Source organism: Scyliorhinus torazame, chromosome 20, assembly GCF_047496885.1.
Source record: "Scyliorhinus torazame isolate Kashiwa2021f chromosome 20, sScyTor2.1, whole genome shotgun sequence".
NCBI classification, from domain to species: domain Eukaryota; kingdom Metazoa; phylum Chordata; class Chondrichthyes; order Carcharhiniformes; family Scyliorhinidae; genus Scyliorhinus; species Scyliorhinus torazame.
This window is the reverse complement of record NC_092726.1, coordinates 29,333,107-29,358,795: the sequence shown is the minus strand read 5'-3', so window position 1 is coordinate 29,358,795 and position 25,689 is coordinate 29,333,107. Positions and strand designations below refer to the sequence as shown.

The window sequence follows — 25,689 nt, the reverse complement described above, 5'->3', positions numbered from 1 at the left end:
ACCTCCCTCACCCCCATCCCCACACTCCCATCCCCCCTCACCTCCACCCTCACCCCCCCATTCCTCCCTCACCCTCATCCCCCCTCACCCCCATCCATCTCACCCCCACCCTCCCTCTCCCCCATCCCCTCACCCCCATCCCCCACCATCTCACCCCCATCCCCCCCTCACTCTCCATCCCCCCCCTCACTCCCCATCCCCCCACCCTCATCCCCCCCACCCCCATCTCACCCTCCCTCTCCCCCATCCCCCCTCACCCCCATCCCCACCATCTCACCCCCATCCCCACCATCTCACCCCCATCCCCCCCTCACTCCCCATCCCCCCCCTCACTCCCCATCCCCCCCCCTCACTCCCCATCCCCCCCCCCTCACTCCCCATCCCCCACCCCCATCCCTCCCCATCCCCCCACCCCCATCCCTCCCTCACCCCATGCCCCCCCTCACCCCATCCCCCCCACCCCCATCCCTCTCTCACCCCATGCCCCCCCTCACCCCCATTCCCCCTCACTGCCCTATCCCCTCCCTCATCCCCATCTTTCCCCCCCCCCACCCCCATCCTCCCTCACCCCCCCCCCTTTTTCTGTCTTCTGCAAATACCTAGATTGTGGTTTCTATGTTTTAGATTAGCACATTAACTGCAAAGGATGGGGGTGTCCGGTTGAAAGGCTGGTGGGCAGCCCTGGGGTAAATGTGATTCAAACAAGCTTGGAGTCCATTACACTTGAAAGGTTGGGGCTGCGTTGATTTAAGACATTGGTGTCCAGAAAGGGAAGGCCATAAACTGCAGGTGGGCTAAAGAACTGGAGACATGACGTTTGCACTCTGAAGAATCAATGCCTACTTCAGCTCCTCCACTCCTATCATTTATGCTTGTAGAAGCTTTTGCCATCTTTTTTATGTTTCTTGCTGATTTTCTCTCGTATGTGAAAATCTTTTCGTCACCACACTCGGCGCCTGTTCATGTACACTGAGGGTGAATTCAGAATATCCAATTCACCTACCAGCGTGTCTTTCGGGACTTGCGGGAGGAAACTAGAGCACCCGCAGGAAACCCACGCAGACACCGGGAGAACGTGCAGACTCAGCACAGACAGTAACCCAAACCAAGAATCAAACCTGGGTCCGCGGTGCAGTGAAGCAACAGTGCTAACAATTGTGCTACTGTGCCACCCATCCCTTGTATTTAAGCTTAAGATACGAGTTAAGGACCCGTGTTTTTCACTCAGACTGAATGTGAAATTCCAGCATGTTATGATCACTCTTGCCTAGAGGATCATTAATTAACCCTGCCTCAAGCTCCCTGCCATCTGCCACTTTGTGTCCCTTTAATCTTTTTAAAAATGTATTTTATGACAAACTTATCAAAACAGGTTACAGCAAATAAACACCCTGGGAAACATGCTTCCCAACAATCAACTATACAGTCTGTACAGACTTTTTCTCTTTTTCACCCCACGTTCCCCTGCGACGAACAGCTCCTCAAACAAGGTCACAAACATTCCTCCACCCTGAAGTCGTGGAGGTCACCCAACCAAGCCGCTACTCCCGGTGGCGATGCCGACCGCCACTCCAGCAAAATCGCCGCCGTGCAATCAGAGAGGAGAAGGCCACGACTTCGGCCTTCCTCCTCTCCATGAGCTCAGGCTTCTCTGAAACCCCAATATCGCCACCATAATAGGGGTCCACCTCCTCCTCCACTACCCTGGCTAAGACCGCGAATACTCCCTCCAAGAATCATACCAATTTTTCGCACCCCCAAAACATGTGCGTGTGATTCGCTGGCCCCCGCCCACACCTCTCGCACTCATCTGCTACCCCCTGAAAGAACCCATTCATTCTCGCCCGAGTCATATGCACCCTGCGCACCACCTTAAATTGTATCAGGCTCATCCCTGCACAAGAGGAGGTCCCGTTTACCCTTCGCAGTGCCTCACTCCATACTCCCCAATTCATCTCCCCTCCCAACTCTGCTTCCCATTTCTCCTTGATCTTCACTCCCCGCTCCCCCAGCCACTTGTATATATTCTCAATTATTCCCTTCCCTTCCACATCCGGAAGCAGGATATATCCCGACAACCTAGGGAACCCCCTCCAGACCTTTCCCTCACCTGCAGATACCTGAACTCACTCCCCCTCGGCAGCTCTACCCTCTCCCTTAGCTCCTCCAGAGTGGTGAACGCTTCTTCCAAATACAGATCTCTCACTTTGACCAGTCCCACTTCACTCCACCTCCTGTATATACTATCCATCCCCCCGGGTCAAACCCATGATTCTTGCACAGCGGCGTTAACACCGACATCCCTTCCACCCTAAAATGCCTCCTCAGCTGATTCCATATCTTCACCGTGGACTGCACCACCGGGCTCCCTGAATACCTACTCGGAGCCATTGGCAATGCTGCTGTCACTATAGCCCTCAAACTGGACCCCTTACAAGATTCTTCCTCCATCCTAACCCACTCTGCATCTTTAATCTTAATTACACTAGCCCCTGGATACTCCCTTGGTGACAAAACAAATAGCGATTACGGGAAGGCAAAAATGTGTGCTTCTGACAGACATCGGGTGGCAAACAGAGCGGAGAACTCGGTTGAATGTAGAGTTAAAAAAGCAAATAAGAGAAGCAAAGAGAGAGTGCGTGAGAAGAGACTGGAGCTAACCAGAAGGATGTGCCGACTTTAGAGAGGGTGCAGAAGAGATTTACCAGGATGTTGCCTGGTATGGAGGGCATTAGCTATGAGGAGCGGTTGAATAAACTCGGTTTGTTCTCACTGGAATGAAGGAAGTTGAGGGGTGACCTGATAGAGGTCTACAAAATTATGAGGGGCATAGACAGAGTGGATAGTCAGAGGCTTTTCCCCAGGATAGAGGGGTCAATTACTAGGGGGCATAGGTTTAAGGTGCGAGGGGCAAGGTTTAGAGCAGATGTACGAGGCAAGTTTTTACACAGAGGGTGGCGGGTGCCTGGAACTCGCTGCCGGAGGAGGTGGTGGAAGCAGGGACGATAGTGATGTTTAAGGGGCATCTTGACAAATTCATGAATAGGATGGGAATAGAGGGATACGGACCCCGGAAGGGTAGGGATTTTAGTTTAGACGGGCAGCATGGTCGGCGCAGGCTTGGAGGGCCGAAGGGCCTGTTCCTGGGCTTGACATATTAAGTGAATACTTTGCATTTGCCTTTACCGAGGCGGATGCGGTTGCCTAGGTCACAGTGAAAGAGGAGGTGAATAATGCATCAGAAGGGCTTCACAGTTCCAGGATCCCAGGCTTGGGTCACTGTCTGTGCGGAGCCTGCACATCCTCCCCGTGTGTGTGTGGGTTTCCTCCGGGTGCTCCGGTTTCCTCCCACAGTCCAAAGATGTGCAGGTTAGGTGAATTGGCCATGCTAAAATGCCCTTAGTATCCACAAAGGTTAGGTGGTGTTCCTGGGTTACGGGGATGGGGCGGAGGTGTGGGCTTAAGTAGGATGCTCTTTACAGGGGCCGGCGCAGACTCGATGGGCTGAATGGCCTGCTTGTACACTGTAAATTCTATGATTCTAAGGATTTAATATGGAGCAGTAGGCATTAGACGGGCTGTCAAGGCACTGGGACCGGATAAGGTACATCCAAGGATACTGAGGGAAGTGAGACTACAAATTGCGGAGGCTCTGGCCATGATTTCTCAGCCTTCCTTCGATTTGGGTGGCCCCAGAGGATTGGAGAATTGAGAATGTTGTACCTCTTGTTCAAAAAGGACGTGAGAATTAACCTTTACTCCTGATTGTATGTTCATGACCTAGACCTTGGCGCACCAGGCACATTTCAGCACTTCAGGATCAAATAGAACCTGGTAACAGTGAGGAGGGCAGTGTAGAACATCAGAAGGACACGGAGAAGTTAATGGAATGGGCGAATAGGCGGCAGATGCAGTCCAATGCGGGAAAATGTGATTCCTTTTGGTGGGAAGAAATAGCGTGCTGGCAGAAGACAAAAGTGCAAGTCTAAAAGGGTTGCAGGGACTGGGGGACCTGGGTGTATATGTCCATCATAGCAGGGCAGGGTAGCACAGAACAAAGAAAAGTACAGCACAGAAACAGGCCCTTCGGCCCTCCAAGCCCGTGCCGACCATGCTGCCCGCCTGAACTAAAATCTTCTACACTCGGGTCCGTATCCCTCTATTCCCATCCTATTCATGTATTTGTCAAGATGCCCCTTAAATGTCACTATCGTCCCTGCTTCCACCACCTCCTCCGGCAGCGAGTTCCAGGCACCCTCTACCCTCTGTGTAAAAAACTTGCCTCGTACATCTCCTCTAAACCTTGCCCGTCGCACCTTAAACCTATGCCCCCGAATAATTGACCCCTCTACCCTGGGAAAAAGCCTCTGACTATCCACTCTGTCTATGTCCCTCATAATTTCGTAGACCTCTATCAGGTCACCCCTCAACCTCCGTCGTTCCAGTGAGAACAAACTGAGTTTATTCAACCGCTCCTCATAGCTAATGCCCTCCATACCAGGCAACATTCTGGTAAATCTCTTCTGCACCCTCTCTAAAGCCTCCACATCCTTCTGGTAGTGTGGCGACCAGAATTGAACACTATACTCCAAATGTGGCCTAACTAAGGTTCTATACAGCTGCAACATGACTTGCCAATTCTTATATTCAATGCCCTGGCCAATGAAGGCAAGCATGCCGTATGCCTTCTTGACTACCTTCTCCACCTGTGTTGCCCCTTTCAATGACCTGTGCACCTGTACACCAAGATCTCTCTGACTTTCAATACTCTTGAGGGTTCTACCATTTGCTGTATATTCCCTACCTGCATTAGACCTTCCAAAATGCATTACCTCACATTTGTCCGGATTAAACTCCATCTGCCATCTCTCCGCCCAAGTCTCCAAACAATTTAAATCCTGCTGTATCCTCTGACAGTCCTCATCGCTATCCGCAATTCCACCAACCTCTGTGTCATCTGCAAACTTACTAATCAGACCAGTTACATTTTCCTCCAAATCATTTATATATACTACAAAGAGCAAAGGCCCCAGCACTGATCCCTGCGGAACACCACTGGTCACAGCCCTCCAATTAGAAAAGCATCCCTCCATTGCTACTCTCTGCCTTCTGTGACCTAGCCAGTTCTGTATCCACCTTGCCAGCTCGCCCCTGATCCCATGTGGCTTCACAGTGGTTAGCACAGTTGCTTCACAGCTCCAGGGTCCCAGATTTGATTCCCGGCTTGGGCCATTGTCTGCGGAGTCTGCACACTCTTCCCGTGTCTGCGTGGGTCTCCTCCGGGTGCTCCGGTTTACTCCCACAGTCCAAAGATGTGCAGGTTAGGTGGATTGGCCGTGATCAATTGCCCTTAGTGTCCAAAAAGGTTGGGTTGGGTGGGGTTGCTGGGTTACGGGGATGGGATAGAGGTGTGGGTTTAGGTCGGGTGCTCTTTCCAAGGGTCGGTGAAGACTCGATGGGCCGAATGGCCTCCTGCACTGTAAACTCTATGATTCTGTGACAGGTAGAGTGAGCAGAGTCAAAGCATACAGTATCCTAGTTCAGTCTCAGCCAGAGTATCGTGTCCGGTTCTGGGCTCCGCACTTTAAGTAAGGATTTGAAGGCTTCAGAGAGAGAGTGAGTAAAAGATTCACCAGAACAGTTCCAGGGTTGAGAAGCTTCTGTTACGGAGATAGATTGGAGAGAGTTGGGATGTTCTCCTTGGAGAAGAGGAGGTTACGAGGACTTTTGATCGAGGCATTCACAATCACGAGGAGTTCACACACGAGTCGATAATTTAATAATCTTTATTGCCACAAGTAGGCTTACATTAACACTGCAATGAAGTTACTGTGAAAATCCCCCGAGTCGCCTCAGATAGGCAAGAGTGATCATAACATGCTTGAATTTCACACGGTGGAAGGATCGAGGATGAGAGGGGGCAGATTTTTATCTGAAAAGAGAGCAGGTGAAGGGTGATTGAGGTGGGGGGGGCGGGGGGAAGAGAGTGGCACAAGGTGTATTGCTTACTCGGAGCTGGTGCAGTGAGGACAGGCTGAATGACCATCTGCGCTGTGACAATTGGTTGTGAGGATGGGACGATTTTAGGAAATTGGATTCTAAATGTTGTGGCCAATTTAAGCCTGCAAGAGGTGCTGTTTTGATCTTGAGCTTCTGAGGTCCGTGCTGGGGTGGAGCTCAGAGAGGGAAGATGGGTGGGGGGTGCGTTTTGATAAGGTGTGGAGAGGCACAGTTTATGGAGAAAGCTGTTCGGGAGAAAGGCTTTTGGAAGTGATGTCTGAACCTTGTGTGACTGGAGTGGCCGTTTTCTTTCCTAGTCAGATAACGTCAAAAGTGATAATATTTACAAACACAGTCGTCTTGTCTGGAGACCAGGAAAAAGCTGAAGCAGCGATTTCAGCTTAAGTCTGAAGGGGTTCTCGGAATATTGCTCTAGGAAGTGTTTGTTTCAGCTGCATTGAGAGCTGTATGCGTATTTTGTTTGTCGTTTCAAGGGAAATTGGATCGTAGTTTTAAGATGTACGTGCAAACGGTTCTTTTTGGGTTTGGTGTTTAATATTGAACTGATGTGTTCAGTTACAGGAAACACTCTCCGATTGTCAGCCTCGCTCCTCTCCGCCTGGAGAGCAGCTGCAGATTGTCTCGCCAATGTCCTCGAACAGCCCTGCCTCTCCCTCAGCCCATACCACCGCTGCTCTCGCCACCCTCCTTAACCTGTGCGCAGCCGCCCATTATCCCCTGTGCCTGCCGAGCTACATTGGCCCCAGCTCCTTCCACACCTTCATTTCAATATCATCAGCCTTTTCTTCGAGTCCCTCCCAATCTTGATGTCTTCCGGCCCTACAATCCTCCGAGCTCCGCAGTGATCCAATTCCGGTATCCCTTAGGGATGCCTTTCCTAAACCTCTCTGGCACACACTCCTTTCCAGGATTGTGTGGCCCTTAATGCCAATGTGTTGCGACTTGGAACAACTTTCTACACAGATGATCGGCATACAGTATTGCGACTGAGTTCCTCATGTTGGGGAGGTGGCAACAGAGTTTAATGGAAGGAAAATCTTCCAGTTTGTTGTTGGGGGGCAGTCAGACGGAGGAATTGCTGCGTTCCTGTCACAGGTGATGCTAAAAGCCCAGCGAATGGACACTGGCCCGAGTTGGATTGTATTGACGGTGCTGTTCAGGGGTGGAAATTGATTCCTATCTTTGTGTGTGCAGAGCGTCGCCGCTCGAGGTCGACGTCCAGGGAGCGGGAGAGAGCCAGGCGGCGCGAGCGCTCCAGGTCACGCGAGCGAGACCGGGAACGCCGGAGGAGCCGCTCCAGGTCGCCTCACCGAAGACGGTCAAGGTCAGTGAGCTGGTCAGGATGCAGTATCCCGCTTTATGTTTGAACCATGCCGGTATGAACTCGAGCTGCTAAATTCTATTTTGCTCTGTCTGTCGATTGCACCAGGTCCCCACGCCGACACAAGTCGAATTCAATATCGCCTTCGAGACCGAAAGATCAGGAGAAAGAACGCGAGATCTCAGGTAATTGTGCGAGTGTTTTCCGATGGCCAGCTAAACCTTTGGCTTCCTACCCTTTGTACCCAGCTTTGACCGTGGCATTGCCGGGCATTTGTGACCCACCAACACACGAGCACTGGGTTTCCCCCTCACCATTCAGTGCCGCGTGGTAGACGTTTTAGTTGCTGTGATATGTAGAGTCTAAAGTTCTGTTCCTTTTTCACCAACACATGTATTTCATTCCAACAGACTTTGCACAAAAGTCTAACTACACTTCACCTGACAGAGGCCACCTGAAGCCCCTTTTTTCCCCTCTGTCCAACATCTGCTTCAAACTTGCGATGTCTATACGTAACCTCTTTTCATTGACACCTTTTGTAGAGTGCACATTTTCCCACAGGGATTTATTGTCAATGTGACGTTCAATAGGTATATTACCCAAATCCCCTAATCCCAAAATTTCTGAGATATATAAAAGGCCATATCCACTGCCTCTACAAGGCTTAACGTCTCAGCAGCCAAAGTGCTTTTTACCACTCTCCTTATTTTCTTTGTTTCCCACACAAGCGGGCAACATTTACTCTTGTTCCCCAAAAGGAAAATTATAAAACCTCCTGTGCTTGAAACCCCATCACATAAATTTGTGTAGGACACATCACTATAAACTATGAGTTTCAAGTGCCTAAGGTCACCTAAAACCGGGAACTTCAAAACGCACTCCTGCATTTTTAGTTTGGCCAACGCTTTATTTGCCCTTATTATGTCTTCCATTTTGGGATCATTCATGTTTGTACTCAACTCTAAGACATCAAAACTCACGTCCGGTCTAGTCTGTCTACCAAACCGATTCAGTTGCCCAATTAAACTTCGCAGTTGCTCTTTTTCTATCTTTGAAACCATTGCGTCTTTCTGTGAAACTCGGCCACGACTAATTGCTATTGGGCTGATGCTTTCCAAATAAGATTGCTGACGTAAAGTTGCCCCTAACTTAGTCTATCCAATTTCCAGTCCAATATATTTAAATGCACCGGAAGCCTGACTTCCAACCCTGAATTCTTTCCTCAAACCAGAGATTACAATAGCTTCAAAATCGCTAGTCCCACCCCACAAAAAAATCATCGATATGCATCATAAAGATGCCAGAAAGATTTCCTTTATAGTGCCAGTAAAACATTGCAGGATCTGCTTTCAACTGGCAACAGCCTAACTTTAACAAAACTGTCCTGACCGAAAAATACCAGACTCTAGATGCATCATTTAATCCATATACACATTTGTTCAACTTCCAGAGTACCCCTTCTGTGTTAGCTGCTTCTTTAGGAGGACGGAGAAAAAAGGCAGCTTTTGTATCTATAGGTTTGCGTTCCCATGCCTTTGTGGCTAATAGAGCCAAGAAGATCTTTTAAAATAACTTTCCTGCCATAGGTGAATCTACCCTTAAATCCTGATCTTCTGTTTTCTTCAAATCCCCTTGTCACAAGCCTGGCCTTTGCCTTATAAGTTCCATCCGGAAGAACCTTTTCTGTGCAAATCCATCTGTGGGATAGAGCTCTTTGTTCCCTATCCGGTACTTCCGTGTATACCCCAAATTCACTCCCAACTATGCAATTCTTGCTGTTTAGCTTCTTTGATCACTTTTTCATCTAACTTATTTGAAGTCACCAAAATCTCACCTGCATGTGGGCTTCTACTCCTATTAGTATTTGTAGTCTTACTCATAGAACATTACAGCGCAGTACAGGCCCTTCGGCCCTCGATGTTGTGCTGACCTGTGAAACCACTCTAAAGCCCATCTACACTATTCCCTTACCGTCCATAAGTCTATCCAATGACCATTTGAATGCCCTTAGTATTGGCGAGTCCACTACTGTTGCAGGCAGGGCATTCCACGCCCTTACTACTCTCTGAGTAAAGAACCTACCTCTGACATCTGTCCTATATCTATCGCCCCTCAATTTAAAACTATGCCCCCTCGTGCTAGACATCACCATCCGAGGAAAAAGGCTCTCACTGTCCACCCTATCCAATCCTCTGATCATCTTGTATGCCTCCATTAAGTCACCTCTTAGCCTTCTCTCTAACGAAAACAGCCTCTAGTCCCTCAGCCTTTCCTCATAAGATCTTCCCTCCATACCAGGCAACATTCTAGTAAATCTCCTCTGCACCCTTTCCAATGCTTCCACATCCTTCCTATAATGCGGCGACCAGAATTGCACGCAATACTCCAAATGCAGCCGCACCAGAGTTCTGTACAGCTGCAACATGACCTCATGGCGCCGAAACTCAATCCCTCTACCAATAAAAGCTAACACACCGTACGCCTTCTTAACAATCCTCTCAACCTGGGTGGCAACTTTCAGGGATCTATGTACATGGACACCGAGATCTCTCTGCTCAACCACACTGCCAAGAATCTTACCATTAGCCCAGTACTCTGTCTTCCTGTTAGTCCTTCCAAAATGAATCACCTCACACTTTTCTGCATTAAACTCCATTTGCCACCTCTCAGCCCAGCGCTGCAACTTATCCATGTCCCTCTGTAACTTGTAACATCCTTCCGCACAACTCCACCGACTTTAGTGTCATCTGCAAATTTACTCACCCATCCTTCTACGCCCTCCTCCAGGTCATTTATAAAAATCACAAACAGCAGTGACCCAAAACAGATCCTTGTCGTACACCACTAGTAACTGGACTCCAGTCTGAACATTTCCCATCAACCACTACCTTTTGTCGTCTTCCAGCTAGCCAATTTCTGATCCAAACTACTAAATCACCCTGAATCCCATGCCTCCGTATTTTCTGCAATAGCCTACCGTGGGGAACCTTATCAAACGCTTTACTGAAATCCATATACACCACATCAACTGCTTTTCCCTCATCCACCTGTTTGGTCACCTTTTCAAAGAACTCAATAAGGTTTGTGAGGCATGACCTACCCTTCATAAAACCGTGTTGACTATCTCTAATCAAATTATTCCTTTCCAGATGATTATACATCCTATATCTTATAAACCTTTCCAAGATTTTGCCCACAACAGAAGTAAGGCTCACTGGTCTATAGTTACCGGGGTTGTCTCTACTTCCCTTCTTGAACAAGGGGACAACATTTGCTATCCTCCAGTCTTCTGGCACTATTCCTGTAGACAAAGATGACTTAAAGATCAAAGCCAAAGGCTCAGCAATCTCCTCCCTAGCTTCCCAGAGAATCCTAGGATAAATCCCATCCGGCCCAGGGGACTTATCTATTTTCACACTTTCCAGAATTGCTAACACCTCCTCCTTATGAACCTTAAGCCCTTCTAGTCTAGTAGCCTGAATCTCAGTATTCTCCTCGACAACATTGTCTTTTTCCTGTGTGAATACTGACGAAAAATATTCATTTAGCACCTCTCCAATCTCCTCGGACTCCAAGCGCAACTTCCCACTACTGTCCTTGACTGCCTCTACTCTTACCCGAGTCATTCGTTTATTCCTGACATATCAATAGAAAGCTTTAGGGTTATCCTTGATCCTACCTGCCAAAGACTTCTCATGTCCCCTCCTGGCTTTTCTTAGCTCTCTCTTTAGGTCCTTCCGCTAACTTGTAACTCTCGAGCGCCCTAACTGAACCTTCATGTCTCATCTTTACATAAGCCGCCTCCTTCCTCTTGACAAGTGTTTCGACTGCTTTAGTAAACCACGGTTCCCTTGCTCGACCACTTCCTCCCTGCCTGACAGGTACACACTTATCAAGGACACATAGTAGCTGTTCCTTGAACAAGCTCCACATTTCCATTGTGCCCGTCCCCTGTAGTTTTCCTCTCCATCCGATGCATCCTAAGTCTTTCCCCATCACATCATAATTGCCTTTTCCCCAGATATAGCTCTTGCCCTGCGGTATATACCTATCCCTTTCCATCACTAAAGTAAACCTAATCGAATTATGGTCACTATCACCAAAGTGCTCACCTACCTCCAAATCTAACACCTGCCCTGGTTCATTACCCAGTACCAAATCCAACATGGCCTCGATTCCTGTTCTAAAGTACTCGAACTATAGCGTTTCCAGTCAATATTTGGAAAGTTAAAGTCCCCCATAGCAACTACCCTGTTGCTTTCGCTCCTATCCAGAATCATCTTTGCAATCCTTTCCTCTACACCTCTGGAACTTTTTGGAGGCCTACAGAAATCCCCTGTTCCGAGATCTTGATAAACTACGTCCCCTCTCCCGCCTGGTATCTCGTTCTGTACTGCTACGGCTTGATCTTTCCCTTCTGCTGTGGGATGTCCTTTCAATCGTTCTCGACCTTTTCCTGTGGACCTGTTCACTATCCGATGTACTATCTGAACTGGCACTGCGTTTCTGTGCCCTCCATTTTTGAACTTCGTTTTCCCAATCCATTGTCTTGACTCCTTCCCCTGAATGCTGTATATTCAACCAATGTTTATACTTTCCAGTGGCCTTCCCTGCTCTACTAATAACAGTTGCATCCTGCCATTGACTAGACCCTTCAGGCAAGTATTGTACCAACTTTTGGCAGTTGTCCTTTCGGAAAAATGGCAATTCATCAGATTCTAATTCATCAGAAGTGTTGTGTTCCTCTACAGAAACCCTGTCTATATCAGTTAACTGGTCCTCATAGTTCTGCAACACATGCGTACCAGATGACTCTGGTTCCTCGTCATGTCTGTTTCTACTGCTATGTAATGCATTTAAATGTTCAGCAAAACCAGAGCTAATTGTAGTCCCCTCCCAAGCTGGAGGCTGGTCATCCAAAATGGATGGAATTTTAGGATTTCTACCAAACACTAATTGATAAGGACTATAGCCCCCATCTGCAATGAATTCTTTGCATGTACCGCCCATGCTAAAGATGAATTTAGCCTGCAATTTGGTCGATCTGCCAAAATTTTCCGAAGCATATCATCGATGACAGCATGATTTCTTTCACAGGCGCCATTACTAAATGGGTTTTCTGCAGCCGTATACATAACTCTGATATTCACGTTTTCACACATATCCCTAAACTCATCATTAGCAAATTCTCCCCCATTGTCCATAAGGAATTTTGCCGGTGGACCCATTCCTGTCCCTATTCATTTTCATGTGTGCTTTCTTCATCGATGGTCTGCTCAGAAGCAAAGGTATCTCATTTGATACAACATCCGTGCTAATGAAATCATTCACTCCGGCAATATTGCAAGTGATCACCCCTCTTTTCGGCGACTTCAGAGTATTATCATCCCCAAACCTGAAACATAGAACATAGAACAATATAGCGCAGTACAGGCCCTTCGGCCCACGATGTTGCACCGAAACAAAAGCCATCTAACCTACACTATGCCATTATCATCCATATGTTTATCCAATAAACTTTTAAATGCCCTCAATGTTGGCGAGTTCACTACTGTAGCAGGTAGGGCATTCCACGGCCTCACTACTCTTTGCGTAAAGAACCTACCTCTGACCTCTGTCCTATATCTATTACCCCTCAGTTTAAAGTTATGTCCCCTCGTGCCAGCTATATCCATCCGCGGGAGAAGGCTCTCACTGTCCACCCTATCCAACCCCCTGATCATTTTGTATGCCTCTATTAAGTCTCCTCTTAACCTTCTTCTCTCCAACGAAAACAACCTCAAGTCCGTCAGCCTTTCCTCATAAGATTTTCCCTCCATACCAGGCAACATCCTGGTAAATCTCCTCTGCACCCGCTCCAAAGCCTCCACGTCCTTCCTATAATGCGGTGACCAGAACTGTACGCAATACTCCAAATGCGGCCGGACCAGAGTTCTGTACAGCTGCAACATGACCTCCCGACTCCGGAACTCAATCCCTCTACCAATAAAGGCCAACACTCCATAGGCCTTCTTCACAACCCTATCAACCTGGGTGGCAACTTTCAGGGATCTATGTACATAGACACCTAGATCCCTCTGCTCAGCCACACTTTCAAGAACTTTACCATTAGCCAAATATTCCGCATTCCTGTTATTCCTTCCAAAGTGAATCACCTCACACTTCTCTACATTAAACTCCATTTGCCACCTCTCAGCCCAGCTCTGCAGCTTATCTATATCCCTCTGTAACCTGCTACATCCTTCCACACTATCGACAACACCACCGACTTTAGTATCATCTGCAAATTTACTCACCCACCCTTCTGTGCCTTCCTCTAGGTCATTGATAAAAATGACAAACAGCAACGGCCCCAGAACAGATCCTTGTGGTACTCCACTTGTGACTGTACTCCATTCTGAACATTTCCCATCAACCACCACCCTCTGTCTTCTTTCAGCTAGCCAATTTCTGATCCACATCTCTAAATCACCCTTAATCCCCAGCCTCCGTATTTTTTGCAATAGCCTACCGTGGGGAACCTTATCAAACGCTTTGCTGAAATCCATATACACCACATCAACTGCTCTACCCTCGTCTACCTGTTCAGTCACCTTCTCAAAGAACTCAATAAGGTTTGTGAGGCATGACCTACCCTTCACAAAGCCATGCTGACTATCCCTGATCATATCATTCCTATCTAGATGATTATAAATCTTGTCCCTTATAATCCCCTCCAAGACTTTACCCACTACAGACGTGAGGCTCACCGGTCTATAGTTGCCGGGGTTGTCTCTGCTCCCCTTTTTGAACAAAGGGACCACATTTGCTGTCCTCCAGTCCTCTGGCACTATTCCTGTAGCCAATGATGACATAAAAATCAAAGCCAAAGGTCCAGCAATCTCTTCCCTGGCCTCCCATAGAATCCTAGGATAAATCCCATCAGGTCCCGGGGACTTATCTATTTTCAGCCTGTCCAGAATTGCCAACACCTCTTCCCTACGTACCTCAATGCCATCTATTCTATTAGTGTAACTTGTGGAACTTTCAAATTCCTTAACCTTGTTACGACTTTCAGCATTCAAGGAGTCCAGGTAACATTTTAACCAGTCAATTCCACTCTCAGTAGATGTGCAGCCACTGTCCAATACAGCACAGTTGAAGGATTCTGCAATCAACACCCTCATTACCGGCGTAAAACTGCTTGTCAATAGGACAATGCCTTCTTTCTGGTCACTATCTTTTTCCTCTTACTCTTCCGTGTCATGTGTTGCTTCAAACACTATCATAACGGTATTGAGAGTCACATCGAAAACATCGATTTATCATGCCCCGTGCATTTCTGGGGTTCATCTTCCTATTGTAGGTTCTAACTGAGTTTCTGTCTTCATAATTTCCTTGTTTCGGTCTCCTTCTATCGTCTTGAGCCCTGTTCGTAGCCATACGATTTCGCCATCCTGTTAGTAGTGTATCTTCCATATTCTGCCTTATTGCAGGCTGACCTATTTGGGTCATCAGAGCCATCGGAATCGAATGCTTCCCCAGAAACTTTTGTCAAGCTTTTGTCATCTGTTTGAATAAGGTATCCTTATCAGTAAACTGAACTCCTGTCAAAACCAGGAGCCTATCCATGTTGCTCACTCTAGCACAGTCAAGTAATTTAAAGGCCGACATAGACTGTGGAAATTCCAGATTTTGTTTCTGCAGCCTTTTATATAGTCTGCCAAATTCCATTATATAGTCGTCCATGGAGATATCCTCCATTTTCCGGAGCTTATCAAAATCCGACCATGCTTCATACGCATTTAACAAGTCATCTTTCTTATAAATCTTATCCATATAATGTAATAAAGTCTCCAGACCTCCTTCTGAGTCTAACTCTTCCAATTCCAGCTCAGAAAGCACTTTGTTTCGGATTTTACTGCCATAAGGTAGAGAAAGAGCCAATGCCATACCTGGTTTTCTCTTTACCAAAGCAGTGACCTTAGTCCACATAACTACTGCACTTCTCCATTGGTCGTACGATCCCCTTTCAGAAAATAAGGGGGTATAGTCCTATCCAGCCATCTTTATCCTCGGTTCAGCCATATATCCCTTTTTTTCTTTTCTCACTCATTCCTTAGTTTGATCTGGAAAAGTTGTATCTTTCAACCCTTCACAGGGTTGGGTCACTGTTGATTCCGGCTTGGGTCACTGTCTGTGCAGAGTCTGCACGCTCCCCCCGTGTCTGCGTGGGTTTCCTCCGGCTTCCTCCCACAGTCCAAAGATGTGCGGGTTAGGTGGATTGGCCATGCTAAATTGCCCTTAGTGTCTAAAAATGGTTAGGTAGTGTTACTGGGTTACGGGGATAGGGTGGAGGTGTGGGCTTAAGTAGGGTGCTCTTTCCAAGGGCCGGTGCAGATTCGATGGGCCAAATGGCCTCTGTGCTGTAGATTATGTAATCTAGTTGGGGCCGAGCCCAGAGCTTTTCGATACAGAATTGTTGGGGCCATTTTGCCCAATGTGTCTGCACCGGGTCCCCAAGCGAGCAGTTTACTTTGTGCCACTCTCCGGCCTTCCCACATAACCCTGCACATTCCACTGTTTATGAAGCCCGTTTGTTTGATAACCACTCTATGTGATGCATATGAAGCCCAGCCCCTTCAGTCTCTGACCACTCTTTTAAGAACCGTGTTGTTAAGTCTGTTTTTCCTCTCCCTCCTTCCAAAATGCATCACCTCCCCTTTTCTGCAGTAAACCTAGCTGGAACTCCGCCTTTGTCGAGCGCGCGACCTGTACCTCTTGCTGGCTATGTTAAGGCTTACCGTAAAGGCAGTCTTAGCGAGGCACCAGAGGATGATCCTCCGTAAGGGAGCCAAGACCTTCAGAAGGAGAGAAGCAAAGGGGAGCAACAGACTCAATTGTGAGGCCCCGGTGAAATTATTCAGCACTTAGAATCTGAAAGCAATGAATGAATGGGCGGGAAGGTTTTCAAATCGTTTTGAAGGTGTTTCTCTCTGAGCTGATAACTGGGGACAAGCTAAATTAGTGCGTCCATGTTACTTCTGCTCCTTGGCCTGCTGCAGTGAAGCCCAATGCAAACTAGGAACCTCGTCTCTCGTTTCGGCATGTTACAGCCTTCTGGACTATTGACTACAACAACTTCAGACCATGGCCCCCTCCTACATCTTCACCCCCTTTTATAATCCCACTTTCTTTCTCTGTCCCAACATTCCTTCCCCTACCGGGCCATCTGTTTTGCTTTCACACACCGCTGACCCTTGTTCTGGTATTAACACGGTAAGGGTCCGCCCTGTTTATTCTCTTATTCCCCCTTTCTTTGCTATTTTGATCCATGGATGATTTGTGGAATGTGTCTGTAAAGCAGTCTGTACCTTTAAATCAAACAAGGATCCCGAGGGCTCTGCTGTTTGACTGGCTGACATCAGTTGATTGACTCAGCAGGGGGCCTATGAATTGGCCCAAAAGGCTGTGCACTGCCTGGTAACGGGTGGTGATTGGATCTGATCCTGGAACGTTTCAGAGCTTCAAGGGTTGCGATTTGGTTTCAGTTTGACTCCCGGCAGCTCAGGAAGGGCTCCTCTCCTCTTCCCTATCCGTTTTCCTTTTCTGGAAAGGCTGTGTTTCTGAACTGGCAGGGTGCCTGGATGAATCTATGTGCAGGCAGAGTCCTTAATGCCACCATTGACACTCTCTTTGCCTTGTGCCTAGTCCCTTCTGAATTCTGACCTACTTTGCCCGATCCTTGCTTAAACAGTGGAACATCTCATCACGTTCTGCTCTTTAGTTCTGAAGAAGAGTCAGCAGGACTCGAATCGTTAACTCTGTATTTCTCCTTCCACAGACGCTGCCAGGCTGGCTGATTTTATTTTTTTTTACCCCCAGCATTTTCTGTTTAGATTTCAGTAAAAGCTGACACTGGTATAAAGCCCAACATTTAGACCAGTAGACTAGCAACACGTGTATTGGTCAGATTTTGTAAATCGGAGAATGTTTCTTTTTACCTTTTTAGAGGCCGACATGGAGGGAAAAACGGAAGAAGAAATTGAATTGTTGAAGGTGATGGGATTTGATGCATTTGACACAACGAAGGTGAGTCGGTCGCTCCAGCCTATCGTTGACAATTCAGTTGCCTAAATTGGGAAATATTTTGAATTTTCAAAGGTGCATAGTACAAAGAACAAAGAAATGTACAGCACAGGAACAGGCCCTTCAGCCCTCAAAGCCCGCGCCGACCATGCTGCCCGACTAAACTACAATCTTCTACACTTCCTGGGTCCGTATCCCTCTATTCCCATCCTATTCATGTATTTGACACATGGTTAAGCACGGAGTATGGCAAGTCGGGGAACAAAACACATGGCTACCAAACGAGAAAGAGCGCCACGGTAAACGGTAGCTAGCAAACGTTTGTCTGTGATGTCTCCCGGGGATCAGTGTTGAGGGCCCGGCTTTCACAATTTACATTGACGATTTGGACTCTGGAATCTACAAGACCCGCTTCAGCTCCCTCAAGACTCCTTTGACAGCACCTTCCAAAAACCAAGCATGTGAACGAGAAAGGAATAGAAGAATATCATGATAGGTAGAGATGACGGGAGCTTGTGTGAGTGGGGCTCAAATCACTGGTGTAGATCATTTGGGCCAAATTGGCCTTGTTTCTGTTCTTTACATTCCATGTAGAACATAGAACATACAGCACAGAACAGGCCCTTCGGCCCACGATGTTGTGCCGAACCTTTGTCCTAGATTAATCATAGATTATCATTGAATTTACAGTGCAGAAGGAGGCCATTCGGCCCTTTGAGTCTGCACCGGTTCTTAGAAAGAGCACCCCAACCAAACTCAACACCTCCACCCAATTTTGGACACTAAGGGCAATTTATCGTGGCCAATCCACCTAACCTGCACATCTTTGGACTGTGGGAGGAAACCGGAGCATCCGGAGGAAACCCACGCGGACACGGGGAGGACGTGCAGACTCCGCACAGACAGTGACCCAAGCCGGAATCGAACCTGGGACCCTGGAGCTGTGAAGCAATTGTGCTATCCACAGTGCTACCGTGCTGCCCTTAAGAACAAATAAATCTACACTATATCATTTTACTGTAATCCATGTACCTATCCAATAGCTGCTGGAAGGTCCCTAATGTTTCCAACTCAACTACTTCCACAGGCAGTGCATTCCATGCCCCCACTACTCTCTGGGTAAAGAATCTACCTCTGACATCCCCCTATATCTTCCACCTTTCACCTTAAATTTATGTCCCCTTGTAATGCGTTGTTCCACCCGAGGAAAAAGTCTCTGACTGTCCACTCTATCTATTCCCCTGATCATCTTATAAACCTCTATCAAGTCGCCCCTCATCCTTCTCCGTTCTAATGAGAAAAGGCCTAGCGCCCTCAACCTTTCCTCGTAAGACCTACTCTCCATTCCAGGCAACATCCTGGTAAATCTTCTTTGCACCTTTTCCAAAGCTTCCACTTCCTTCCTAAAATGAGGCGACCAGAACTGTACACGGTTATTAAGATATTAAAAACGCGATAAGCTATTATAATTTTTATTATTGTCACAAGTAGGCTTACATTAACACTGCAATGAAGTTACTGTGAAAATCCCCTCGTCGCCACATTCCGGCGCCTGTTCGGGTCACAGAGGGAGAATTCAGAATGTCCAATTCACCCAACAAGCACGTCTTTCAGGGACTTGTGGGAGGAAACCGGAGCACCCGGAGGAAACTCACACAGACACGGTGACAATGTGCAGACTCCTTATGGACAGTCATCCAAGTCAGGAATCGAACCCGGATCCCTGGTGCTGTGAAGCAGCTGTGCTAACCACTGTGCTACCGTGTCACCCAATCAGGGATCCGAAATCAGGGATGCTTACAAATCCAGGATTCGATTGTGCGCCGAGGACTGATTGGATTGGAGACGATTACCGAGATGGGGTGGGAAGCCGTGAAGGGAAGGGATTCGAAAACCAGGATGAGAGTTGAAAACATTTCAAAAAGATTTTTTTCGAGTACCCAATTCAGTTTTTCCAATTAAGGGGCAATTTAGCGTGTTCAATCCACCTACCCTTCACATCTTTGGGTTGAGACCCACGCAGACACTGGCTTTGAAAGCAGGCCAGCAGCACGGTTCAATTCCCGTACCAGCCTCCCCGAACAGGCGCCGGAATGTGGCGACGAGGGGCTTTTCACAGTAACTTCACTTGAAGCCTACTCGTGACAATAAGCCATTTTCATTTCATGTGCAAACTCCACACGGACAGTGACCCGGGATCGACCCCAGGTCCTAGGCATCAGTGCTAACCATTGCGCCGCCGTGCTGAGAATTTTAAAATTAGCCGGCAACTGGAATAGCGAGTGAACACCGGGATGGTGGGTGAACGGGACTTGGTATGCGGGCAGTCAAACTGACTGCAAGTCGGTATGCGCTGAGCCACTAGAGGGCGGTGTTGACTACAACCAGCACAACAAGCCGGTCAAAATGGCCGACGATCGCTTTGTGCTGGCTGGTAACTATATTTAACTCTTTAATGGATGGACAGTTCCTCGGGAAAATAAGATGCATTTGGCGCCAGTCTTTAGGAGCAAACCACCGGGAAGATGCACAAAGAAGGGGGCCTTTTGGCCCATCTTGTCCAAGCTGACCCAAATAACACCCAGGTGCCGTGTCTAGTCCCATCTTCCTGCACACAACTTGTAGCCCTGCAGCTTACAGCATTTAAGTTACAAAACGAGGTACTTAAGAGTTTAGGATCTCTGCCTCCACCAACTAAGGCAGCCAATTCCAGACACCCACTGCCCTCTGGATAAAAAGGTTTTCCTCACGTCCCCTCTAATCGTTCTACTTAGCTTGAACCTATGTCCCCGGGTTTTCAAACTCTCTACCAAGAGAAACTGGTTCTTCCTGACTACCCGATCTCTCCCCGCTCACAGTTTTGTTTGTTTTTCTGCCCTCTTTCACCATTTTGTTTGGTGTTTGATCTCCATGGATTTTTAACCAGTTCCCTTTAATTCCATTCTGAATGCACTTTGGAATAATTTGCCCGTTGGAATGTAGTTTAACAACTAAATTAGCACTGCTGTGCTGGTGAATTGGAATTGAATGCTGTTGTGTAGTAAGGCGTGGATGAGGGGGGGGATAATCAGCTGGAATTTCCCTGTGTCACAGCAATTAATATGTTTCAAAAGCGCTTCTGAGCTGTCGTGCTGAGGGACACGCGAGGGTGAGAAGGCCCCGGGACAAACTCAAGTTGATTCGTCAGAGTTGCTGCTCACTGACTCCTATTCCAAGGGCGATCAAGTGCCCAATTCATTTTTGTCTTCTCCAATTAAGGGGCAATTTAGCGCGGCCAGTCCACTTAACCTGCACATCTTTTGGGTGGTGGGGGTGAGACCCACGCAGACACTGGGGAGAAAGTGCAAACCCCACACGGACAGTGACCCGGGGCCGGGATCGAACCCGGATCCTTGGCGCCTTCACAATTGTCATCCCTCCTATATCAGCACTCCTGGTTCTGGAGTAATGGATTAGAATTGATGCCAGCATTCATTTTGATCATGTTGGAAAATTAGTTGGATTCCTACAACATCGACTGAGCTACTGGTGGGAATCCAGCGAACGCTTAGTCACGTTCAGACACCAACTGGAGCTGTGTAGCTCTTGAGCTCAGACCTGAAATATTCGGGCAGTCAGATGGAGTGATAGAAAATAAAGCTACTTTTAGCAAGCTACATTGGTGTGCAGTTTGGGGTTTCCACATTATATAGGGGGGAGGAAATATAATCTTTAGTGGTGTCACAAGTAGGCTTATATTAACAGTGCAATTAAGTTACTGTGAAAAGCCCCTCGTCGCCACACTCCGGCGCCTGTTCGGGTCACAGAGGGAGAATTCAGAATGTCCAATTCACCTAACAGCACGTCTTTCGGGACTTGTGGGAGGAAACTGATTAATCCGTCAATATGTTTTTTGAAGGTTGAGCGTTTAAGGAAGTCGCGAGATCGGAGTTCTGTGAATATCGTGGCATGTTGGGCAGCGCAGTGGGTTAGCCCTGCTGCCTCACGGCGCTGAGGTCCCAGGTTCAATCCCGGTTCTGGGTCACTGTCCGTGTGGAGTTTGCACGTTCTCCCCGTGTTTGCGTGGGTTTCGCCCCCACAACCCAAAGATGTGCAGGGTAGGTGGATTGGCCGCGCTAAATTGCCCCTTCATTGGAAAAAAATGAATTGGGTACACTTTATTTTTTTTTTTTAAATTTTAAATTTGTTTTAGTTTTTAAAAACCTTTTTTTAAATCGTAGCATGTGGGAAACCTCATTCAAGGGTTTATTTGTCACCGATCGTCACTGCTTTTAATTGTGCACGTGTCAGCTTCTCTTCAGAGTAAAACCTGTGGTCCATGCTTTGTTCTTGTAAGAGTTCGTAAGATACAAGAGCAGAATGAGGCCACTTGGCCCATCAAGTCTGCTCCGCCATTCGATCGCGGCTGATCTCATCCTGGCCTTAACTCCACCGTCCTGCCCGTTCTCCGTAACCCTTCAACCTCTTCCTTAAATTTACTGACTGTCCCAGCATCCACCGCACTCTGGGGAGCGAATTCCACAGATTCACAACCCTTTGGGAGAAGTCGTTTCTCCTCAACTCGGTTTTAAATTTGCGGCCTCTTGGCCTAGGGCCATGATGTCTCGTTCTAGAATGCCCCGCAAGAGGAAGCATCCGCTCCACATCTGGCTGAGGATGCTGCTGTACATCACTTTTACATTCACTAATCAAACAGCAGCTTCCCTCAGCGCTACCCGTGTACATCAATGCCTGGTGTGTGTCTGCAGGTTGTGGTTTTCGAATAGCACGGCTGTATCGCTTCCCGCCGCATTGGAAATCATTGCACTGATGAACGTGCTTATTTCTCCACATAATACGTCAGTAAATGTCTCCTGATGTTTAACCAGTAACTTCAAAAAATGGAAAACGGCGAATCATACACAGCATGGCGGCAACCACAGATAAAAATGTCGAAACCGAGCTGGTTTTTGCCACGTTCGGCCATTGGCGGCCAAGGAACAAGGACTCGACAATGGAACTGAGACATCAGCCAGGATTCAACTAAGTGGCTGAACAGGCTCGGGGTGCGGGTGGGGCTATATGGACACTTCTGATCAGAGAACGAAGGACTGAGGGCCTTGCGATAAGGCAGTGGACCTACACGAGAAGGACACATACAGCAGGGCTGATGTAGCTCTCTGGAGTGCGTGTGTTATCGATCTAGTTTCTTGGAACGGCTGATCATATTAAGCGCCACACTTCTGTTCCGTCCGCGTTGGTGGGTTTTGAAAGCTTGTGAGAATGAAACGTGTCACGGTTCGCCTGGAACAGATCCAAACACCGGCTGTGCTGCGAAACGAGATGGTGTGGCAGTTTAGTGTGCGTACAGCAGATGGGGACTTCAGCCGATCAGACTTGATGGCAGACGGTGCTGAATTCGGGGTCAGAGCTGTGTACGTGCCACGTTTGCGGATGGCGTCTTGCTGGCTTGAGATTACGCAGTTGAAAATCAGATTGTTTGAGGGCGGCACAGTGGTTAGCACTGCTGACTCACGGCCCGAGAACCTGGGTTCGACCCCGGGTCACTGTCTGTGGTGTTCGTACATTCCTCCCGCGTCTGCGTGGGTCTCACCCCCCCCCCCCCCCCCCCCCCCCACAACCCAAAGATGTGCAGGGTAGGTGGATTGGCCACGCTAAATTGCCCCTTAATTGGGGAAAACAATAATTGGGTACTGTAAATTTAAAAAAGAAAGGAAATCAGTTTGTTTGAATAAAGCAGTCAGCCTCTGGTACCTCATCCAAAGTAGTCATTGTTCACGTTTATGTGAACTAGGAGAAGGAGGCAGCCTCTTGAACCTGCTCTGGTTGTAACCTAAACCGTACATTCTGCCCGAGGACCTTTCACCCCACTGTGTGAAACGAAGCATTCTCGTGTGCCAGGCTCAGCCTGATGCAATTTAAGGTGGTCCACAGAGCGCACTTGACGGGGGCGAGGTTGAGTAGGTTCTTTGGGGTAGAGGACAGATGTGGAAGGTGCTCAGGGAGTCCGGCGAACCATGTCCATATGTTTTGGTCATGCCCGGCACTGGAGTGGTTCTAGAGAGGAGTGGCGGGAGCAATATCTCAGGTGGTGAAAGTCCGGGTCAAGCCAAGCTGGGGGCTAGCTATATTTGGAGTAGTGGACGAACCGGGAGTGCAGGAGGCGAAAGAGGCCGGCATTCTGGCCTTTGCGTCCTTAGTAGCCCGGCGAAGGATCTTGCTAATGTGGAAGGAGGCGAAGCCCCCCAGCCTGGAGGCCTGGATAAATGATATGGCTGGGTTCATAAAGTTGGAGAGGATTAAGTTCGCCTTGAGAGGGTCTGCGCAGGGGTTCTACAGGCGGTGACAACTGTTCCTAGACTATCTCGCGGAGCGTTAGAGGAAGGTCGGTCAGCAGCAGCAGCAACCTTGGAGGGGGGGGGCGGTTATTGTTTGTAAGGGAGAAAAATTGTGTTGTTAAACTTTAATAAATATATATTTTTTAAAAAGAAACTAAGCATTGAGTTTTGGTGAGAGGCATTGCACAGAGAGAGCACCGAATCACGTGTGTGCGCGCGATTCGGAAATGTGGGTCCTAACGTGTGCACTGACCGTTGTTTCTGTTTTCAGGGGAAGAAGCTGGATGGCTCTGTCAATGCTTACGCTGTTAATGTACAACAGAAAAGGAAATATCGGTGAGCAAGTGGAGAGATTCATGGGCCAAGACACCAATTGAAAAATTCGGGAGTTCAGTCCATTTGTTTTAATGCGGATGCTGGAAATCGGAGATAAAAATAGAAAATGCTGGGTGAACTCAGCAGGTCGGGCAGCATCTGTGGGGAGAGAAAGCGAGTGAACGTTTCCGATCTAAATGACCCTCCTACGGAATCAATCCGAAACCTTAACTCTCCCTCTCTCTCCCCGTGGATGCTGCCAGACTTGCTGGGTTTACCAGCATGTTTTAATGTTGTCTCGGTACATCTCTGATGCAGTATTGCTGAACCACCGCCTCCAATTGATCCGATTACCGGCACCCGCTGCGTTTAAATACACGTTCAACACGGTTTGTGAAGACCAGCCGCCTTTTTTTTTGTATTGCTGGCTGCACTGTCTGGAAACTCCAATCGCGCCATTGGGGTGACTAGAATTGGTTATTTCTTAGGTGGTGAATGAGCACATGTTTTCACGATACTTCATGCTAGGAGAAGATATCAGCACGCATTGAATTATTGAGGCCTCGCGAGTTACCCCAAACCAAAATGGGCACCTGAGCGCCCACTTTGTGCGCAGTGGTGAGGCGGTTGCTCTTAGCTAAGAGCGTGTTGGGTCAAAGCTTCCCCATCGGCTGGTACTATACTGCTGAGGTATCACAAAGTCCCCCTCCCAAAAGTGCAGCATCCCGAATAGAGCAGTTAACTGTTGGGAATGCTGCCACAGACGGATATTGTATATATTATTTCAGCCTTTACGTCGACTCCACTAGCGCGCACCCCCAAATTGACGCCATTAACTGAAGAGCCCATTCCCGTTCACAATGTCTCAGTTATCCTCAAATCATGTCTCTTCTTTCTTGTGCAGGCAATACATGAACAGAAAAGGTGGATTTAACAGACCTCTGGATTTCATTGCGTAACTCCTCCTTGCCTTGTAGTGGCATGGTGATAGCATGTGATCTTCTTGACACATGTGGCCCAGGCGACAGCAGCCATCCTCGCCTGCCATCATTTCCCAGGCAGAGCCCTGCGTTTTTTTTAGTTTGTGTTCCAGTGTAAGGCACTGGTGGTAGGCACACTTCCCCAAACCTGGCAGCGAAGGTTTGGTCTGCATCTGTGATTTTTGCATCTGTATATTGTTTTCAAATTACTGTACTATTGGCAAGAAATAAAAATGACAAAATGATGGAAAAATTCTACCGATTTGATTCATCAACTTCCATAAACAAAAGCAAGTTTTTCATGGTCAAGGTGCAAATTTACTCGAACAAATTCACTGTGCCAGCTTCCTTGGGCTTATTATTCATTTAATGTCTTAAAATAAATTCAGAGTACCCAATTTTTTCCCCCCAATTGTGCAGAGAATCACACCGACACGGGGAGAAGGTGTCTCCACACGGACAGTGACCCGGGGCTGGGATGGAACCCGGGTCCTGGGCACCGTGAAGCAGCAGTGCTAACCATTGTGCCACCATGCCGCCCTTAGCTCCTGTAGGCTTAAAGGTAAATCCATTTGAAAATTAACAACTTCTGGATTCAAGTTCCCCGTTATCAGAAGGAGGATTTTTATCAGTCCGTTCCTCTTCA

At 47.9% G+C, this 25,689-nt stretch overlaps 1 protein-coding gene across 1 annotated transcript in view; it reads left to right on the top strand.

Moving 5' to 3' along the window:
* The window catches only part of snrnp27 (small nuclear ribonucleoprotein 27 (U4/U6.U5)), a 26,677-nt gene extending 1,381 nt beyond the window's left edge, over positions 1-25,296 (top strand). The window contains exons 2-6 of the mRNA XM_072486076.1: positions 7,216-7,345; positions 7,451-7,527; positions 17,334-17,413; positions 24,020-24,084; positions 24,968-25,296. Coding sequence (XP_072342177.1) covers positions 7,216-7,345; positions 7,451-7,527; positions 17,334-17,413; positions 24,020-24,084; positions 24,968-25,022 — 407 coding nt within the window. The 3' untranslated portion in view covers positions 25,023-25,296. The remainder of the gene's footprint in view (positions 1-7,215; positions 7,346-7,450; positions 7,528-17,333; positions 17,414-24,019; positions 24,085-24,967) is intronic.
* Positions 25,297-25,689: the final 393 nt, after the last annotated feature.